This window comes from Mobula birostris, chromosome 23 (genome assembly GCF_030028105.1).
Source record: "Mobula birostris isolate sMobBir1 chromosome 23, sMobBir1.hap1, whole genome shotgun sequence".
Classification (NCBI taxonomy): Eukaryota; Metazoa; Chordata; class Chondrichthyes; order Myliobatiformes; family Myliobatidae; genus Mobula; species Mobula birostris.
Window position 1 is genome coordinate 7313768 of NC_092392.1, and position 22241 is coordinate 7336008.

Genomic DNA, 22241 nt, shown 5'->3' on the forward strand with positions numbered 1-22241 from the left:
CTGTTTTATATGTGGTTCGTGTGTCTTGTGCTCTGTATGATTATCAGTACTGTTTTGCACCTTGTCTCCGGAGTAATGCTATTTCATTTGGCTGTATTCATAGGTATTCTTGTATGGTTGAATTTCAGTTAAATGTGACAGATTTAGTCTGAGGAAAACATGACCAATTGATCCATTCTGTTTTTGAAGATAACCAGAGAAAATTGTGCGATTGGTGGTGCCCTTGGTGAGCGGAATGTCGAGAGAGATGCCAATGCAGTCTCTAGAATTGGATGCTCAATTTAATGTGGCTCATTTGTGCCTACAGCTGTTAAATTGAAAAATATCTTGTGTGATTTTTAAATAAGTATTGAAACTTCATTTTTTGCAGTGTAATTGTTAATGTAACAGGAAAATATCTTGTATATGACAAACATTCGGTGAATGTATTGTTGAAAGGTGGTATTTTGCGGTAGTAATACCTGAATTATTGAGCAATGTAATTGCAATTCCATTCATGTAACTTGGCGGGCTCAATGTGGCTATTTTCCAATTTTAATGTTTAGAATATCATCTAAAACTTCTCTTAAAGCAGTGATTGAAAGAGTTGAGTTCATATTTCTACTGTATGCTGTATGTATTTCATTTAGCAGTTCTGTAAGAGCATTCTGTTGTTTTCAGCTTGTTAGGGTTATTGTTGAAAATAAGAGATGAAAAATGTGTGCTATCCACTTACGATGGTTGAATTAAGGGGAGGTGTCTCTGGTGAGGTTGGGCCTGAGGCTTTTTTCGAGTGGAGTTGAGGGAGGATGCAGGAGAGAAGAGGTCGTAGGATTCGGCCCAGTGCGGGACCATGATTTGAAGAAGCCAGGGACAGATCGATTGAGGCTCAGTGACTATAGAGAAACTTTGAGCTCCAACTTGTGCACATTTGACTGTTTCATTAAAATGGGCCATTTTCTCTTTTAAAAATTTTTTTAAACTAATCCATTAGTCAAATTAAGATTCATAAGTAAAACCTTTTAATTGAATGTGGTGTATGGTCTGTAATTTCGTGGCACTAATTTGTAACAAGGGAGCAAATTACACAGCATCCACACAAACAGCGGTTTGGGGTGGCAGAGCACCTCAGTCTCGTGAGGTTGGCAGGGCTGGAGGTTGCCTTCCCTTGACTTGCGCAGCCAAGGAAACTAGGGGATTTCACTTGCTTTGTAGAAGTTTAATGAAGCAGATTGACCTGTCATCCCAGTCCAGAAGTGGTGTTAAAATTGTCATGTACACCATTTAGCTGGAAGTGGAGTACCATTCTGTCCATTTTGGAATGGATCTCAACTTCATATATCTTAGAGTTTAAGTATCTACAGGTCCAATTTAATGTAAGCCCAGAGCAATCTCAGCCCAGCTCCATAATGTTTCCATGGAACCAGATAGTCCACACAACAGGCAGAATGTTGTTGATCTGAGTGAACAGAGATCATTTATATGGAGAAAGAATCTCACAGTATTAGAGAATTCTCTTGAGCTTGGGCTAAAACACATTTTCAGGTACAGGACTTGTATTTGTGATTGACGTCACCCGCCTGGCTGTGCTACCCTTGGCAATTAATGCCAGGATATTTGTATGTGTAATTTCAGTTCCTCACTACTTGCTATTGGAAAAATGAAAAGTGTAGACCAAGAAATTTGTTAGTTTGAAATATTTCAAACATTTTAACTTCATGTGCATATTTAAAATTTGATTAGTTTTTACTTTGGAATACAGTGAATTAGACCCAAGTTTCCTGGTTAAAGTAATGAATCAGTTTTCTAAACATTTTTGTAACAAACATCTGTGACTGAGGAGATTGTGAATATGACAAAAGCTAATTTAATAGCTTCATAAGTAAGATATGATTGACTGATCACTATTCTGTAATAAATAACCAGATGTTAACCCAAGTCATGTAAACTTGACCAGAATCTTGATTAAGTCCTAAGATTTCCCCCGCTATCTGAAGGTAGAGCGTTTCTATGAAGGTTCATAAACCGGAATGTCGTAAAGTGAATAGGCAATTACCATTTATTAATATGGGAAAAATTTTTGACTGTTCCCAGACCCAAAAAATAACCTACAAAATCATGCCAAGTAACACATAAAACCTAAAATAACAGTAACATATAGTAAAAGCAGGAATGTTATGATAAATACACAGCCTATATAAAGTAGAAATACTTTTCTGCAGCACTGTCTAGGGCAGCGAAAATCTTACGGCAGCACTCTCGGTGGAAGCGCTCTCGGCAGAAACACTCTGTCCAGTAACCTGTAAGCTATGAAGCTGCCAGATCATACCAAATAACACATAAAATACACAGCCTAAATAAAGTAGAAATAATGTATGTACAATGTAGTTTCACTTACTGGAATAGGGGAAGACTCCAGTAAATTGCAGTTTCGTCACAGTTAAACACTTGCTTATATGAATAACCACCTTCTGTAATTATTCTCTTCAGTTCCGCTGGGAACTCTTTGGCAGCTTTAGTATTAGCCGAAGCACTCTCTCTGGTAAGCGTTAAATTATGAAGCTGCCCTCGCCTCAGAAACCGATCAAACCACCTATGACTACCTTTAAATTCCACTTTCGAAACACTTTCATCACCATCGTCCAGTGCTTTCTGTTTCAGCTTATTAAAAAGGCTGACTGATTTCTCCTTAGGTATAAGAAAACTTAATGGAACACCATGCTTTGTACACCCATCAATCCACCCAAGCAGTAGACTTTCCATTTTATCCATTATTGGATGCCGACTAAGAGAGACCACTTTGCTACGAGCAGAACCAACAGTAACATCGACAGCTTTTAAAATTCTTTCTCTCTGCGTATAAATAGTGCAAATGGTGGACGCAGGCAAGTTCAACGCGTGGACAATGTCCTTACTTCGTTCATCACGATCGAAACGCTTAATTATGTTTAGTTTAACGCTACAACATCTATCTGTCCCCCAATTATCGTGTCCCCTATTATTGCTGCCATCCTCTTCAGTTCCCTACCCTTCTGAGCCACAGGGTCAGACAGCGGAAGAGGCCCGGCCACTGTTGCTTCTCCCAGGCAGGTCAAAATGCAGTACTTATTGTTGAGGGATGTGGCCACAGGGGTACTCTCCACTATCTGATGTTCTTCCTTGCCTCTCCTGACAGTCAGCCATTTATCTGTCTCCTGTAGCCTACCTCCTTGTAAATTGTGTAGCACCTCTTCCCTTAACCCTAACAAGATGAAGATCATTGAGCTGCATCTCGATCCACCTAGTGCAGATGTGGCCACTGGGGAGGGTGGTAATCTCCTAGACATCTCCTATTTGAGACCCAGAACAGAACATTGGCTCTGTGGACATGTGGACATACCCCCAATTCTGTCAAAAGTTAAATGAAAAAAAATATAAGGAGTGAGTTTACTTACTTACTTTGCCTCTCCCTGTTCTCACCGAAGCCCTTTTAAACCAAAGTCTTGCCCCTCTGACTGAGACCGCTCCCACGATGACCGCTCACTAAATGGTACCGCTCCCACGATGACCACTCAGTAGATGGTACCGCTCTTTTATGGAGACTTGAGTTTTTAAAGCTCTTGATTGCACTTGCGCAGGAGCACTTGTACTCCGTCTGTGCAGTACTCCAATCAAAGCCAGGAATACTGGATAATTGCAAAAGTTACTCCAAGTTTTAATTTTAAAGAGTGGAGGGGAAAAAAACAGGAAATTATAGGCCAGTTAACTTGACTTCAGTGGTTGGTAAAATGTTGGAGTCCATCAATAAGGATGAGGGTATTGAAGTACTTGGAGGCACATGTTTAAATAGGCTGAAATCAACATGTTTTCCTTCAAGGAAAATCTTGCCTGATGAATCTGTTAGAAATCTTTGAGGTCAAGAGGTAGGTAGTCTGCAAAAGGGCAAATTAGATTGGGCAAAGAGGTGTCAGCTAGGATACAGTATAGCGAAGTATGTGATCAGAGGAATAAAGGCATAGACTATTTTCATATGGAGTAACTTTAGAAGTTACAGATACAAAGCAACTTGGGAGTTCTTGTGCTTTATTCCCTAAAGATTAACTTGTAGCTTGATTCATTGATAAGGAAGGTAAAATGCAATGTTAGCATTTATTTTGAGAGGACTAGAATATAAAAGTAAGGATATAATGTAATGCTGAGGCTTGATAAGGCATTGGTCAGACCATATTTGGAGTATTGCTGGTGTTTTTATTCACACAGTGAACCTTTGGGGGAGAGAGAGTGTTCAACAGAATTTCTCTCTGCTGACATGATTGTTATAATTGCCTATTTTAACATCTTGTATATACTCAGCTAAATTTACAGAATTACATACTGTATTTACAATGATAGCACATTCCATCACAATTGATTCCTGTTAATCAGGGCAACAGCTTATTCGGGACAAGTCTTTAAAAAAAAACAAAAACTAATGGAGAAAGTAGCCAGGATTCCCTTAATTTTTTTTAGCTAATCGGGGCAGCCATTGACTTGGGCCAAAATGTATTGATCCTGATGTGTCCTGATTGACTGGAATCGCTGTATTTAGATGTAGATACTTAATGTTGGTGGAGCCTGTTCCTTTGCTATTAAATAGAAAATGATTGAACCTTTGTGCTCTTCATAAAATTGCTGAACAGAGCAATTTTCTATTTCCTAGGTAATATATATATCCAGTTACATTAAACTCAGCATTCAGCACCTGCACTTTTGCAGCTTTACATGAGTGTGAATGCTGCTTTAAGGGGTGTTTAATAGAACTGAATTATATTCATTGGGTGCTTGATAAAGGATATTATTTAATTTTAGGAGATCTTCAGTGTTTTATCACTTGGGAACTATTATTTAAAAAAGTTTAAATCCTCGGAAACTGTCCCATTATTTATGTTCATTTTGTCCATTCCACCAAATAACTGTGTCCCAGGAGCTCCCAAAAAAAATGAAAACTAAAATTGTAACTGCTAATTAATCCTCATGAATATGCAAATGAATGTGTTTCAAGTGTTGAACCCAGGTGAACGGTGGTGAAGTTGAAATATGTATTCCCTGAAGTATCTGCTAACAGATGTTGCTTTTAGTAGACTTTGTAAAATGTTGTGAATAACTTTGAACTTAATATGAGGAATATGAGTAAGTGTAAGCTATTCGATCCATTAAACTCACTCTGCCATTCAGTAATATCATGCTTGAGCTTCGCCAACCCCATGCTTTCTGACCCATCCATATACTCCTGCATTCCTTTGTTATTCAGAGATTTATCAGTTTCTATTTTGAATGTATGTGATGATTCAGGATTTACACTTCCAAACTCTAAGAGTTCCAAGGATTTATCACCATCAAGGTCTAGAAGTTTCTCTTCCACTAACTCTTGTTCCTAGACACTGGAAACACCTTCCGTGTTTATACTGACAATTTCTTAAAGTCTTTTTAAAATGGATTATCTCCTGTTTGATATTGTTTAAAAATCACCATTAAACCAAGAGGAAGAAACATATTGGAAGTAAGTACTTTGAGGTCTCTTATGTGAAAGTGTATCAGTTAGCAGCTGTAGCACTTTGGGCTAATGTTGGCTCATACTGGAGTCATGTAAGTATAATTTTGCTGAATTCACTCCTACCTTAGTCAGGTCACTTTTACTGCAAATATTTAACCAATAGTCTTATAATTTTCTTCACTTCTTTAAGCATTTAAAGTTCATGAACTCCAAGTGACTAATTTTCACCACAGATGCCCAATCCCTTTTCAACCTTCTTGCGTACTTAGCCAGTCCGTGGGTCATTTGAGTTTTTCTTGAACAGGGACCCATCCAGAGACACTTCATCTTTTTTTCAAACCTGTTCTTACATTTAACAACTTCTCATTTGACTCCACTTTTTGCTTCAAATAAATGATCTATGATTGGATATGATTGTATCAGTCCATGCTCTGCCTTTTTTTGTGAAATGTGTGGATTATTATTTATTCTGGTACTGCTCTAATCCATCCCTTATCCCTAATACTTCATTGTAATACACTGAAGATATGATAGTTGCCACTTCGTGCTATTGGATAGCATAGGTTTTTAACATTTTTGATGCCAGTTTTGATCCTTTGACTTTCAAATAGTCCCTCTACAAATTTTTCCTTTGTTTGATTTGTCTATCTCCATTTAAGGATTAAGTTACTAACTAGAATCCACTATAGTTCCAAATACACTTCTAAGTTCCTTGATTATATTTCTTCACCCCGTGTCCTGTCTGTTCCTTTTTGCTTTTCCTCTCAATAAATTTGTTCTCAAATTGTCATCTCGCACCTGTACTGCCAATATCTTATTTTCTTTTTCCTCTGTTGTGGCTTCCTCTCAGCACATGTTGATAGATCTGTTCCACTGCTTATACTTTGGCTTGCATCTGTCACCCACATAAGCTTCCACATGTGACACACTATTCCATCATTTCCAACCCCAACTTGGTGTCACCACCAGATGTTTTCCCACCTCTTCTCTTTCAATATTCTGAAGAGACCATCTCATCATCTGTCTCCACCAGACCCTTTTGATTACATTTTCCAGTGCAATCACAGGAAATACAACAGTCGTACTTTCACTCCTTTCCTTTAGCTACTCAGCACTCAGTGGCACTTTCCAGTTGAAATGGGAATTTACCTGTTGCCCATCCATGCCATAGTCATAGAATACTACAGTGCAGAAACAAGCCCTTCAGCCATTTGAGTCTGTTCCAAACTTTTAATCAACCTAGTTCCATCAACCTGCACCCACACCATAACCCTTCATATCCCTCCCATCTATGTGCCTGTCCAAATTTCTCTTAAATGTTGAAATCAAACCCACATCACCATTTGTGCGGGCAGCTTCACACTCTCATAACCCTCTGGGTGAAGAAGTTGCCCCTCATGTTTCTCTTAAACATTTCGTCTTTCACCTTTCACCCTTAACCCATAACAATCTACTTCTCATTTCACCCAACCTTAGTGTAAAAAAATGTGCTTACATTTACCCTATCTATGCCTCTCATAATTTTGTACGCCTCTATCAAATCTTCCCTTATTCTCCAACTCTCCAGGGAATTAAATCCTAACATATTCAACCTTTCCCGTAACTCAGGTTCTGAAGTCCTGGCAACATCCTTGTACATTTGCACTCTTTTAACCTTATAGATATCTTTCCTATCGGAAGGTGGCCTGTACTGGACACAGTACTCCAAATTAGGCCTCACCAACATCTTGTACAACTTCAACATGACATCCTAACACCTGTACTCATTACTTTAATTTATGAAGGCCAGTGTGTCAAAAGCTCTCTTTATGACCCTATCTACCTGTGACGCCACCGTCAAGGAATTACAGGTCTGTTTAACTGCACTCCTCAGTGCCCTACTGCTCACCGTGCAGGTCCTACCCTGGCTCGTCCTCCAAAAAGTGAAACACCTCAGACTTGTCTGCATTAAATTCCATTTGTCATTTCTCAGCCCATTTTTCCAGACGGACCAGATCCCGATGAAAGCCTTGATAGCCTTCCTACTGTCCACTCTGCCTCTAATTTTGGTGTTATATTCAAATGTGTTGATCCAATTTATTACACTATCATCGAGATCATTGATATATACAACTATCAACAATTGACCCAGCTCTGATCCCTGCGGCACACCGCAGGTCACAGGCCTCCAGTCAGAGGGGTAACCATCTACTACCACTCTCTGGCTTTTTCCACGTAGCCAATATCTAATCCAATTTACTATCCCATCCTGAATGCCAAGCAACTGAACCTTTTTGACCAGCCTTTCATGTGGAACCTTGTCAGTGCATTATGTCATATCTCCATTGAGATGTTCTGATACAGTACTGATGCTTTACAGAGCTTCTCAAAAGTCTGACCACTGCTGCAACTGCTTTTGCCTTGCATTTTCCATCATACTGCCAATGTGATAACTTTATTTGGTCACCTACACTTTTTTAACTAAACTTAATGCATGCACAGGGAAGAGAACTTCAGCCTCCACCATATCTCATTAGGGTTCCCCAGGCAATGCCCATCATGCTTATTTATCTGTATTCTTGTTGGTATTTAATTGTACATGTCTGTCCTCTCCGTTTAGAATGTATTGAAAATATCTCTCTTTAATTTTACCATCTTCACCATTACCTACTCTTTTTTTTTAATTGTTTTATGCATTTGGTATGTTGCAGTGAAGTTATTCATTGGTTCAGATTCAGTCAAACCAAGTCTGACTTATTTATAACCTGTGAATTAGTCCTTAAATGCTTCTCATCTGTATTAATAATTGAGAAAAGGGCCTTTTTGAGGAACTGAGAGAGTGCAGAGAGTGAGAAAGGGATAATTAATAATGAGAGGACATATGTAAGATAGGGGTTAGGGGATTCAGAGGGGTTTTAAGAAGGTGTTTTTCATCCTGAGGTGTTTGTAATGTGGAACATACTTCCTGAGTGGGTGGTGGAGGCAGGTATTTTCACAGTATTTAAATAAAATGTAGGTGTGTGCTTGGAAGAAGGCAATGGTGTGAATGCTTAAAAGTGTGATTAGTATAGGTGGGAACTTGTGCCCTGTATGGACACAGCGATCTAAAGCGTTCATTTCTGTGTTATGTGACTCTTAACTTTAATTCTATCCTTTGAATATTTTGAATGTCCATCTTTGTCAACAGACAGCAAGTAATCCTTTGAGATATATATTTAGAAAATATCCTAATATTGTTTTTTTCTTTCAAACTGAGATTATCTCAGTCAATTATGTGACTCTATTTCTATGTATGTTGAAGTAGTTCTGCAACATAACTCAGGTTTAGCTTCAAACTTGAGCTGTGGAGTTTAAAAAGCAGAGCAAGTATATGGAAAAGCTTGCACTATGAGGTTTAAGGACTTTCTCCCTGGAGGTTTTTCTTCTTTCCCTCTTAATTGACAGTAGATAACCATGCTGTATGAAAGACAGAACCCAATTGTGTTTCTGTGCAGACTTATTTTGCCGATTAGGGAAAATGCTTTTAAATAGGATTAAATTATAGCATGTCTTTTCGTAGTTTTAAAAAGATTTATTCCTCTTTCTGTTATCCCCACTTCCTTGAAATAAATATACCTGTTCCTGTGATGGCAGTATCTATTTGTGCTTTATTTATGTGGCCAGATGAGAGCAAAGCTAATGTGATTTGGCAGGATTGAAAGCCTGCTGATTTTCTTTCTTAGTGCATTGCCAATTTCAGTTGCAAATCAAATGTGTTTTATTTTAAATATATCCGATTACCACAAATATTTTTGTGAGCAACATATTGACTTTTTGCTTATAGTTCACTAACAAAACACTCCACCCGCAGCTACAGATAATGAGCCCTGAAGAGATGTTCTCATTTTACACTGCACCTTGCTTTGCATCTAACAAGTATAGTTGGCTCCTGAACTGCGCGACTGTGACTGGCTCCCTAGGGAGTTTGCAGAATTTAATATTGCAGCTGCAGACCTTTTATGATTTTTTTTTCCTGTGTTGCCTGACAATTTTTAATACCAGCTTCTCGTTATCACTAAAATAGCCCCAGTAATGTTAAATAATTTTGAAGTCAGCTTCCTCGTATGGTTCAAAGTGATTGTGTCCAAGGTGTTTGTCTTCTGGGTCACACAAATTTATGTTTCCAGTTGTGTTTAAATGTACCTTTCAAAATGTAAGTGTCAGTGACACCACTGTAATAAAATATACTCTCCTGAGATGGCAGTAAAATCATCAACAATATCTGTCCAGCAACACACATCAAAGTTGCTGGTGAATGCAGCAGGCCATATATCTGTCCATTGGCTCTGAAACACAGCAGTATTTAATGTACATGAAACTATGGAAGTGAATTGTTGAAATCCAGCAACATTCTGCATTTGGCTAATTTGTGATTTATAGGTGGGCATACCAGTCATATAAGTTTACTGCACAGGGTACACTATTTGACCTGCCATTCACAATCTGGTTTAAAATGAAAGAACAAGCTAATGGAAATGGTAAAGAAAAAATAAGAAATAGGAGCAGGGATAGGGTCAATTGGTTATATGAATCTACTGTACCATTCAATAAGGGCATGGTTGATTGTAAAATTTATACCTTTGCTCAAGAAGGGTCAAATGCAGATAATCCTGGGAATTATAGACCAGTGAGTGGGCAAACTATTGGAGATGGGTCTTATGGAGAGGAGAGGATTTATGAGCATTTGCAGAGTAATAGTCTTGTTGACTGGCTCGCCGAGCTGGCATGTTACCTTACAGATGTTTCATTACCCAACTAGGCAACATCACCAGTGCAACTTCAAATGAAGTGTTGGTGATCTCCATTGTTTGTCTTTTATGTGTCCTGTGATTAGTCCGTGTGTGTGTGTGTGTGGAGGGGGGGGTGGTATATGTGCCATTTCTATTGGCTACCGATTATGTAATCCACAATTGGTTTGTTAAAATCCAATTAGGTGATAATTGTTGTCGGGGCTGTGTTAGTTGCTGTCCCTTATTGATGGACATGTGTAATCGAGTGTGAATTGGCTCTTGGCTCTGGAGTGATGAAGTGGGATGTAAATTGGGTTCATTTTGACCCAGATTTGTGTGAATTCTGTGTGGAGAACAAAACCTCTAAGATTTCTAAAAATGACCTCCAGAGTGTGTAAATTTGAAAACACCGATTGTGCAGAGCAGTGTGGACAGGGTAACCTGAGATTTCTAAAAACACTGTCATGACGTGCCGGAAGAGATGGTGGCAGCAGCGCGGCATTTCATTGTTTTCTTGAACGCAACTCCCCACACAACCTAACAATTTCAGAACAGATGGCAATGAGACTGAAGCCAGAAGAGTTAGAAATATACTCACCAGATACTTTGACCCATATCTTACTGAATAAATAAGTATACAGTACTCACTTTGCCCTGTTTTCTGTCCTCGCTTGTATGAAGGTGGTTTACCTATTTATGCAAGTACTTCTCTGACAATAGATGTGTAACAGCCTAATGTAACATTGTATGGAAATACAAGATAACACTGATGCAGACATGTTTTATACATTTAACAAGGTGCTTCATTAATGCAACAGAGATGGTCAGTTTTTCCAATGTTTGTCGTCAGCCGGGTCATACTGTCTGTGAACTCCCTGTCGGTTGCCTCCATACGCTCCAGTATTTGTCTTTTTTTAGTTTTAAATCCTCCTGCATGAGGGCCAACAGCTGTCCCTCGTCTGGCAATTTCCTTTTAAGTTTTTCTAGTCCAACTGCACAAATGAGCACTTTCACAGCAAGATTTGACACCAAACATGTTGCTTGTTTTCTGTAGATGTGTCCTGTGCATGCCCAGTAGGAGGGGATTTGCCCAAATGCCTGTCTTAATGTGGGCGGAGGTATTTTCAAAAATGCTTGGTGTGGATGCCTATTGTTTTTATGCAAAACCGGCATTTTCAAACTTAACCGGCCTAGTGTGGACATCGCCTCAGGCTTGTCGTTGACAGGCTTGGCCTAGGATAGTGACATTGGTTCAGTCGAATTGATGTGCTTTGCTGTCACAATGTATAGATATAAGGGCAAGTTGATCATGATGGTTTACAGCCAGATGGTGCTCATGTACCCCTTTGTGCCCTGACCAATCAAGAATCTATCAACCTCTGCCTTGAATATATATCCTGGATAGTATTCATCTCTCAGTTATTAATAAAACAGATCGTAAGATCATTATTGTATTCCACTTTGTGACAACTTGCTGTTTATGCATGGTCACATGTTCATCGAAACGTACATTGAGATGCATCACTTGCGTCACATCAAGTAAGTAAGGATTGTGCTGAGCAGCCTACAAGTGTCGCTGTACTTATGGCGCCAACAGAGGATGCCCTTAACTCACTAACCCTAACTGTATGTCTTTAGGATGTAAGAGGAAGCCAGAGTACATGGAAGAGTCACTAAAGTCATGGGGAGAATGTACAAACGCCTTACAGCAGCAGGAAGTGAGCTATGATCTATGATTGCTGTAAAATGATATGCTGACAACTACGCTATGTGCTGCATTTAGTTGGTAATAATCTACTCGAATTCTAATCTAACTTCGTATCTTTATAGGATACTCAGAAGGCCAAACAGTTCCTGCCATTCTTACAGAGAGCGGGTCGTTCAGAAGCTGTGGTTGAGTACGTTTTCAGTGGTTCCCGTCTAAAGCTCTACATGCCCAAAGAGACCTGTTTGATCACCTTTCTACTGGCAGGCAAGTGTTAAATGCTTACTTTAAGCTGGTACAAGTAATTACACATCTATAGTGTAGAAGCAAGGTTGTAAGTGATGGTTTATTTGAAATACCTGTCTGGTTTGATAGTGAATTGGCAATTCAGTTTTCGTGTACTGCATAATCTGAAATTGGACATAATGTGAAAAATGTTGTTAATGTTAAGGCGCTTGGATGAAATGAGTTGTGATGGTTTGCTTGTCATATTAGCAACGATGCAGATTATGGTGATTTCGAGAATAGGAGAAATGTCAAGGCATTCAGAAGCACACATGCACCAATGTCTCTCATCCCTTAATCGTCCCCAAATCCAATATTTCTACCTCTAACAATACAGTCAATGTCCATCCCAACCCTGTTCCTATGGGTTTGTTTATTTCCTGTGCCTTGCCTCACCTCCCCTCAACCCCACTTGTTCTTCATGGAATATAGTAAGTGCGAAGGAGATCTGAGATGTGTATTTGAAATTGTCATGAGTAGAGGTAGAGAGAATGGGGGCACCCACCTGCCCCAGTCTCAAAGCAAAGATGGCGACAGAGGCATTGCTACAAAAAAAAACAAAATTTAACAACTCTAGGAAACCCTCCTCCCCCCCAAAAAAAATTGGCTTGCTCGTTGAAAACAGAGGGTAATAGAACTTATTCTGGTTGGAGGTCAGTGACTAATAGTGTTCTGCAGGGCTACTGGAACCTCTGACCTTTGTAATACATATATAATTGACTGGATGAAAATGTAGATGGATGAGTTAATAAGTTTGTAGATAATAGGAAGATTGGTTGTGCAGAGCGAAGAAGACTGGTAAAGAATAGAGCAGGATATAGTTCAAATGCAGATATGGGTGCAGAAATAGCAAATAGAGTTTAACCCAGCAAAATGTGAAGTTTTGCACATTGGGAAATCAAATCTAAAGAGTCAGTGTACAGTTAATAGCAAGATAGTGTTGATCAACAGAGGAATCTTGGGGTAAAAATACATATTCCCTGAAAATGGCTGTAAAGGCTGATCCTGCGGTAGAGAAACCATCTTGTAGGCATTCTACAAATTCCTTCTTTGGGATCCAGCACCAACACAATTTTTCCAATCTACTTGCAAATTGAAATTTGCCCCCCTCCCCCCACCCCAGACTAACATAATATTGCTCCTTTTGCATGTCTTTTCTATCTCCTATATTATACATATATCCTGGCTACTGTTTGGGGGCCTGTATATCAGGGTCTTTTTACCCGTGCAATTTCTTACCTCTGCCAGCAAGGATTCTACATCTTTTGATCCCATGTCACTTCTTTGTAAGGATTTGATTTAATCTTTATTTTACCAAGAGAGCCACCCCACCTGACCTGCCCACCTGCCTGCCCTTTTGAGATTTTGTGTGTGGCTGGATGTTAAGCTCCCAGCAGTGATCTTTTCTGAACCACAACTGTGGTACCCATAACATCATGCCTGCCAATTTCTAACTGTGTTACAAAACCATCTACCTTATTTCGTATACTGTGTGCATTCAGATATTACAACTTCAGTCCTGTGTTCACCGTCCATTTTTTTCAGTTTTGTCTCCATTTCGCTGAAGTTAAATTCTTACCTTTCTAAACTTATTGTCTTATATTTTGTTCTGGAGGATGTAGTAACTTCTGCACATACTTTCTCTTTAACTTTATAATTTTTTAAGCTATTGAACCCAACCCCCTACTATTTAATTAAATGCCTATCCACTGCCCTAGTTATATGATTCATGAGGATCCTGGTCCCAGCATAGATCAGATGGAGCCAGTCCCATCAGAACAGCGCCCTCCTTCCCCCAATACTGATACTACTCTCCCATGAATTGAAGCTCACTTCTTCCATACCAATCTTTGAACCATGCATTTAATTCTCTGATGTTATTTCCTCTGTGCCAGTTTGCAGTTGGCTTTGATAATAATCTGAGATTATTACCATTTTGATTTTTCATTTTAATTTAGTCCCTAGCTGTTCAAATTCCCTCAGTAGAACCTCCTTCCTCGTTCTTCCTGCATTGTTGATACCCACATGATAACTGCATCTTTATCCTTACACTCCAGATTTCTGTGCTGCTCAGATGAGATGGGCTGAACCTGGGTACCAAGCAGACAATACAACCTTTGTGAATCTTAATCATTGCAACAGAGAATTGTTCATTCCCCTGCTTATACAAGGCCCAATTCCAGCTACATGCTTCTCTCATCCCTCTTAAATAACTCCCTGAAGCACAGTGTCATGATTTGGTTGTTTATCCTTCCTGCAGCCGCCACTGCCGTCCTCACAGGAAGCAATAATCTCAGACCTGTTCAGCATAAGTGTCCAAGTAATTCTCTGCCTCCCTGATGTTTGAAGCTTGGACTCGATTATCAGCTTTTAGCTTGAGATCCTTGAGCAACCATTACTTGCTGCAGATGTGGTCATCAGGAACTGCAGTCAGGTCCATCAGATTCCACATCGTGCAGCTATGACACATCATCTGTATCATCAGTACTGCATCACTACTTTATTTAATTGGCTGTATTTTGGTTAAGTATTATTTTTAAAAAAAGACACTTTATCTGTTCTCTCCTGCTATTTACCTCTGTCTTCTAACTGAAGCCTCTTGAGCCAGTTCTTCAGACTCCTACACTGGCCCACTCACATGATGACAGCTCCCTCAGTGGCTGCACCAGTTAAACGTAACTTCATTTTATTGTCCTTGGTCAATTGCCTAATAACGTCAGCCGTCTCAGACTCAGCAGAAAGTCCCAACAAATCCTGAGCAACGCACACAAAATGCTGGAGGAACTCAACAGATCAGGCAGCATCTATGGAAATGAATAAACAGCCAAAGTATTTGGCTGAGACCCTTCTTCAGGGCAGCTCAGCTTATTTTTGAAATCTAGCACTACTCAGGACAAGTAATGAGTGGATCAGGGTGGATTAAAAAAGAAAAATGTTCACGCAGCTGGGCAGTTATCACAGCATGCATAAATTCTTCAATGTTGTCAGGACCATGTACAGCTCAGATACCTAAGGCTTCACTTGCTGCTGTCTGTGCTAAGGATGGAAGAAAACAACTGAGAATTTTATTGAGAGTTTGTTCTTGACACGTGAGTGTATGACTCCACGTTCAGATCCATTTTCAGTATCACCCTTTCGAATAGACGTATTGCATAAGTTCTTTAAACTTTCCCCTTCTCACCTTAAACCTATGCACATTAGTACTTGACATTTCCACCCTGAGTAAAAAAGACTCTGCTACGTCACTGCTTTTCATTATTATAAATAGTAGTTCTGTCAGCCCCAACTATTCCCTTCATGGTGGTTGAAGATCTGTTCCAGGCAATACAATATGGATTATATGCCTGGAGGCACAATGAACATGTTTTAAACATGACGCAAAGTTCTTACTTTACTTGTGTCAGTAATTCCCACCCTTTGCGGTTCAGAACATGAGCTACCTTTAGTAAGCAAGTCAAAACATTGGAGAGGTGTCCCCAATGTTGTCTTTCCAAATGCACTGACAAGATAAGCAGGCCAGTGTCATTCTTTTCAATCAGACCAGTATTTCCAGCCTTGAGGTTATAGTTACTCTTGCTCAGCTCATAATGTGTGGGCCTTGTTGTTTACATGCCTTATTGAGGTGCTGTGCTCCGAGTTTCAGCACAGCAGGCGGTATCTAGAGGAGGGCAGAGTAAACGTGTGAACGGTGTTCTTCAAGCCTCAGCAGCAGGAAGGAATCCTGGCTCATGACTAGGGTGATTAGAAAACCAAGAGTCTTTTTGGCAAATTGCATAAAATCAGTTAAAAGGACAGGAGTTCCCCGATTCCCATACTGTTCAACCACCTGCCCATTGGGTTCCCTGTGCAGCTCATCAGCTACCTTAGTGCCATCCGAACTGGAGTGAAGGTAGATCATCCTGGTCTCCAAGGTGCTGCCTTAAAAGGAGATAGACTAAAAATAATTTTACTTGCATTCTGTTCTGGGAATGATCTGGTTAATGCCAAGTATAGGAATCTTTTGGAATGAGTCCAGCTATTGAGACAATTGTGTCTGTCATCTGGTTTAGGATTTCATCCGAGTTAAAACAACATTAACTTTGTTTGCAAGTAGACTTGATTAAGTTTCTTTTTTCAATACATTCAATAACAGTTATAGATACTTTAAAAATACTGTTTCTTGGAGATATCATTTCATTCTATTTTTGCTGCAGCTCTGCATATTTTTCCTAAGGTGCAGAACAGCTATGGTGATTGTTGAATAGTAATTTAGAGGCTTGGACCAATTATCCCCAGACACCTGCTGGGAATTTAAATGTAATTACTTGAATCCCGAATGAGCAGCTTGTACCTGCAAAGATAATCATGAAAATTCAGAGCTTTAGTTTCAAAATTTAAAAAAAAACTACCCAGTTCACTAATAAAGTCTTTACAATGACATCAGGCCCACTGTAAGGTAATTGCCCTATGCAGTTGTCCAGCAGAAAACTTGGCTGTTAGGACTGTACTCATTACCAACTTCTCAAGAACAGTTGGGAATGAGTAATAAATGTTACAATGCTTAAATGCCCAGAACAAAATATAACCAGGGACAATCGTGTCCATCCAGATTTTGTTTTATTTTGGTGTTGAATTTTGTTTTGTGGATCTGTCTTGCTATAGTCATGTTTATTAAAGGATTATGTATCAGAAATTTAGTTTTAGTTGGGTACAGGTATAATGGTTAATGCAGAGGTTCATTGTATGCTGATGAGAAAGTATTTCATTTTTAGTATCCTTCCATTTTGTTTTCTTTTAGATTTATTTGCAGGGGTGGGAGTATGTTGCTAAACCTTGGGGACATGAACAAAAATGTGATTACATTTTGAGAATAGTCAATGTAATCTGCACATCTTTGTTATCCAAATGTATGGTATAACTGCAAATTGGTTTATTGTTTTGAAACAATTAGTGCCTTTATGATCTATGTGTCAAGACTTTTTAGTGTGTGTGTTACTGTGTACTTGCTGTGTTACCAGTTCCAGCTGGCACAGTCTCTCCAAAACTGATGCCTGTGGAAAGTTGACTTACTTTCTTGTTGAGGATTTGCCAAGAGGATTCACTGAACCCAATTATGAGCTGAATTAGCTTCAGCAAATTTCATTACTCCATGGGCTTCAGTGATTTCAGCATGCCCTGTTGGACTGAGTAATGTTAATGAGATGTCTCTGGAAATTAGATTATTGGTAGTTTGAAAATGTGTTGAAAATTATAAATTATGTTTATTACGGGGATATGGCAGTATTATTATTATTGAATTAAAGATCCGTCGAATTACCAGTTCAATTCCCACAGTGGCATTTTGAAACGTATTCTGTTCACAGAATAACACAATAGAGGAGGAGCCCATGTTGGCCAATGCTGACCCCTTTTACAGGTTTATAAACAACATCTGGAATAAACTTGTATGTTGAATGGACAAGAAACCAGAACAAAAAGTTAGATTCAGTGATGATTGAGGCCAATTGGAGATAGGATAGGCTATTGAAAGAAATAAAGTGGACAAAATGGTAGTGTGTAAAAGTATTCAACTGCACCAGGACAGATGTGTATCGTTAATTATCCAATAAATAAAGCAATATATTTCCTATCGCCTTTTCCTGACCAATTCCAGTTATATACAAAATATTTGGTGAACTGGATTGAGAATTTATGAATCTGCTTTTGGTCCAAATTCATCAAATAATTCTACTGAGCTGATACTTTCCTCTGCATGATAATTGATATTGTTTTATTATTGTCAGGTCCTGACATACAGTGACAATCTTTTGTTTGTGTGCCTATGCTGATTGTGATATACTTGAAGGCTGCTCCCCCACCCCCGTGCATCCTTAGTTGTGTTGGTTGTTAATGCAAACAGTGCATTTTACTGTAGGTTTTTATGTACGTTAATAGGTGCTGGGAATTATAGGTGGCTGAGGGTGGGTTGTGCAATTTACAGGATCAGTGACTGAGACAATACAGTACAATTGCCTATAAATAGGAAGTCAGTGTTTCTATTTCATATGCGCCTCTTTCCAATATATTTCATTGAGACTTCTCCTGAAGTCTTTACTTCAAGGTTCCTCTTATCTTTATCAGTGTTATTCACCCAGGTGTTCCAAGTAGAAGCAATTTTCATGTTCACATTATTCCATTACTGTTTAGTCTTTTTGACAGTTCTCAGAAGGAATTACCCTGATACTTTTTAATACAATTGAATGATGTGTTCAAATTAGGTTATAACTAAGAGAGAAGTCTTTCTTCTGGCCAGTTCTCTTTTGTAGTGAAATTGGTCTTTGAATCTGGATTTATACTGCCATTTTACCAGAGATTCATGTCAAACCAGGTTCTGAACAGTGTTAAATAAAATGATACTGCAAAGATGGTCTAAAATCCCACCTGTTAAATTATGATTAGCTACCACAAGCTTCTGGATCAATTGGAATGACTGTTACTTCATATTAGGAATCACATTTTTCTTTTCTCCTGATTTAGGAGACTGTTTGGTCTGCCCTCTTTTTGCTTACTTTAAGATCAAGTATATCAATCCCATTTTAATCTTTATTTACAGACTGTTCTCTCTCACATGCCTACCAGTCCTCCCCTACCACTCACCTTCATTGAGGGTAATCAACAGTATCTAATTAATCGTCATGTCTTTGGAATGTGAGAAACAGAAAACCTAGGAAAGTACTTGTGGTCATGGGGAGAATGTGCCAGCTGCACACAGACAGCATCTGAGATTTGGATTGAACCCAGGTCTTTGGAGTTGTGAGATAGCATCAAATATTTTTGCACCATGGTGGCGCCCTAATAAGAGGTTCCCTTGCTGCTGCATTACCATAGCAATTTAGGTCAACTTTCTTCAGTTAAAATCACTATCTCCTTTCTGCTAGGTTGTTCCAGCAGTAGGATCCATACATGCACATGACTATCATCAAGGAATGTACATTTTCTCATGGCCAATTCAGATGTGTTTTTTGCAGAAGCTTTCATTGTTCTCTGCAGTTTTTATAAATGTGTGGGCTGTTTGGGACGTGGTGACAGTGAAACAAGGCTTTCTCTTTGATGTTTTTTGAAGGGGTAGTCTTGTATTTCTTTAGCACTGTGCACAACCCCAGTATTTCCTACCATGTTTCAGAGTCAATGAAGTACTTTTACAGTAACATTAAAAATAAATGGTGTAGAAGTAGTCCTTTTGCCTCCTTCACTGCCACTCAATGAGATTATGACTGATGGTGTACCTCATCAGCACGTTCCTGGAAGGCATCATATCCCTTCATTCTGTTACTATTGAAGTATCAAATCCCTGTCTTGAATGTACAATAACTTTTCCTCTCCAGTCACCCTTCATTCTTTTGAACTCTGGTTTAGGCCCACCGTGGTTGATCTCTCTTTGTAAGACAGTCTTTCCTTTCTGGAAGTTAGTGGTGAACCTTGACTGCACTTCCTCTATAGTAATCTGGGTAGGGAAACAGATCTATGAACAATATTTATGTTCCAACCCCAGTTGGGGGGGCGGGGGGAGCTGTACAGTTGCAGTAAGACATCTTTAGTCCTTTATTCTAATCCCTTTGCAATAAGATCAACATGTCATTTGCTTTCTTGCTACTATATCTGCATGTTAAACTTAGTGATTCTTGTTCATTGCTATCAAGCTCCTTCAGAACATCAAATTCTTTCAGGCTCCTGCTGCTTTAGAATTACTCTTTTTTTTCTGCCAAGATCCATAACTTTATTTTTTTCTCTGTTATATTCTTTTGTTATGTTCTCCATCTGTTCACTTGGAATGTTCATATTGCACTAAAGCCTTTCTCTTTATACATCACAACTCCCCAGCTTGTAATACTTGGTTTACTCATCCAAGTCTTTGATATAGTTGATGAAAACGGGGTTGAAACTAATTTCTTCAGCGCTCCATTAGCTGCAACCTTCCAATCTGGAAGTGGCTTATTTATTCCTACTGTTTTCTGCTTGTGAGCTGTTTTTCAATGCATGCTAGTGCATTATCCCAATGGAAGAAAAATGTCACACTGTTTAATAACCACTTGTGTTGCAGATTATCCAAGGCTTTTTAAAAAGTCATCTTTGTTGTGATTGTAAACCAAAATTGAGGGAGTTAGATTTTTGTGTGAGTTTCTCTTCGGTATCTTATGCTGCTAAAGCAAAGAACACTGAAAATGTTGGAAAATTTACGAGGGGTGATTGATAAGTTCATGGCCTAAGGTTGAAGTAGTAAATTTTAGAAAACCTAGCACATTTATTTTTAAACATAGTCCCCTCCTACATGTACACACTTAGTCCAGCAGTCGTGGAGCATACAGATCCCTTCTTTGTAGAAGTGGTCCACAGTGGGGGTGGGGGTGGGGGGGTGATTGATAACTTTGTGGCCTAAGGTAAAAGGGATGAGTTATTAGCTTAAAACTTTCTGCATTATCACTCAAAGAGTTGAACTGCACGTGCATGTAACGAGAGCATCTTGGACCTCCAGGTGGTCCACACAGGGGTGATTGATAAGTTTGTGGCCTAATGTAGAAGGAGATGAGTTATACAGCTCTCGTTACATGCACGTGCAGTTCAACTCTGGGTGAAAATGCAGAAAGTTTGAAGTTTCTCCTCATCTCCTTCTACTTTAGGCCATGAACATATCAATCACTCCTGCTGTGGACCACTTCTGGAGGTCCAGGCACCGACTTCTACAAAGAAGGGATCCGTATGCTCCACAATAGCTGGACTAAGTGTGTAAATGTAGGAAAAATAAATGTGCTAGGTTTTCTAAAATTGACTCCTTCTGGCATAGGCCATGAACTTATCTATCGCCCCTCGTATTAGAGCTGTTTTGTGGTGCTTTTCTGGTTTTTTTGAAAAAAAGGCAGATAGCTGGTACAATTTCTTTAATAATAAATGCAAGTTTTTTACTCTTAGAGGTAGCCATGAAATTGCTGCTGAGTGCTCCCATATCCATTTTCCTCCACAGCTGTAAGCAGTTATCATTATCTTTAGATTAGGACAGGTTTAGCTCTGTTATCCTCCTATGATTATTCAGAATCTATCACTTTACCTGCCCCTAAAAATCAAAAGCAGATTTTATTGTGCTAAAGTAGAAGAAAGTTTATTACTTCCACTGACTTCTATTTGTACACTTGCTATGATGACCTTGACTGCAAAATGGAAAAAACTGGTAAGTTACATAACTTTACTTCAAAATGCTTGATGGCAACAGCATTTTATGTAAGTAACAAACCTTCAAGTATATTTGGATGTCAGTACAGGTGTAATGAGATGTATGTGGCTCAAAAGTATCCAAATGCTGCATTTTGAGTTACATTACCTGAAATGCCTCAGTTGGATAAATGGCCACGAAATGATGTTCTCCTTTGAGATGTAAGCATTTGTTAGCTTGCACTGTCATATTAAAGCATATTTTTTTTGTAAGTTTTGTTAATTTGTGCTTTCATATTGAAAGGAGAAAAAAAATCAGTTGTTAAAGTCGTAGCTTTCAGAGCAGGCTTTATTTTAAAAAATGCAATCACTAGTTTAATTGTTGGAGACTTTCAGATTCATTGCATTTTCAGGTTGCCAAAGAAAATTGTGTCATTGGTTAGATTCACTCTTAAGAGGCATCTAATGAACTAGCACCTTGCTGGGTGAGAGAAGATTGTAGTGTTTCTTGTTAGCAGTGCACTTTAAAGCTGCACCTTTTGAAAGTAGAGAAACTATTTATGAATTCTGCTAGGATGTAAATTGAGCTAATGTCAGTGGTGAATTGTATGTTATTTTGACAATGGCTAGAAATTACGTTGGTTAGTGGTATTTGAATTCTGTTGATAAGACATTGTGGCCTCATTTCCTCAGTTTGTAAAGCATATTTTTGCTTCATGGCAGACACTTTTTATATCATTATGAATGTAAATATTTTATTGGTATTGTGATTTCTCAGAAACATAAATACAGTAAAATGTCATTAGGATAAATATTTGCAGCATCTCATGATCTCCCTAACTTAGTCAAA

At 38.8% G+C, this 22241-nt stretch overlaps 1 protein-coding gene across 1 annotated transcript in view; it reads left to right on the forward strand.

The window, feature by feature from the left end:
- snd1 (staphylococcal nuclease and tudor domain containing 1) overlaps positions 1-22241 on the forward strand; it is a 919733-nt gene that overhangs the window by 279457 nt on the left and 618035 nt on the right. The window contains exon 15 of the mRNA XM_072241822.1: positions 12070-12211. Coding sequence (XP_072097923.1) covers positions 12070-12211 — 142 coding nt within the window. The remainder of the gene's footprint in view (positions 1-12069; positions 12212-22241) is intronic.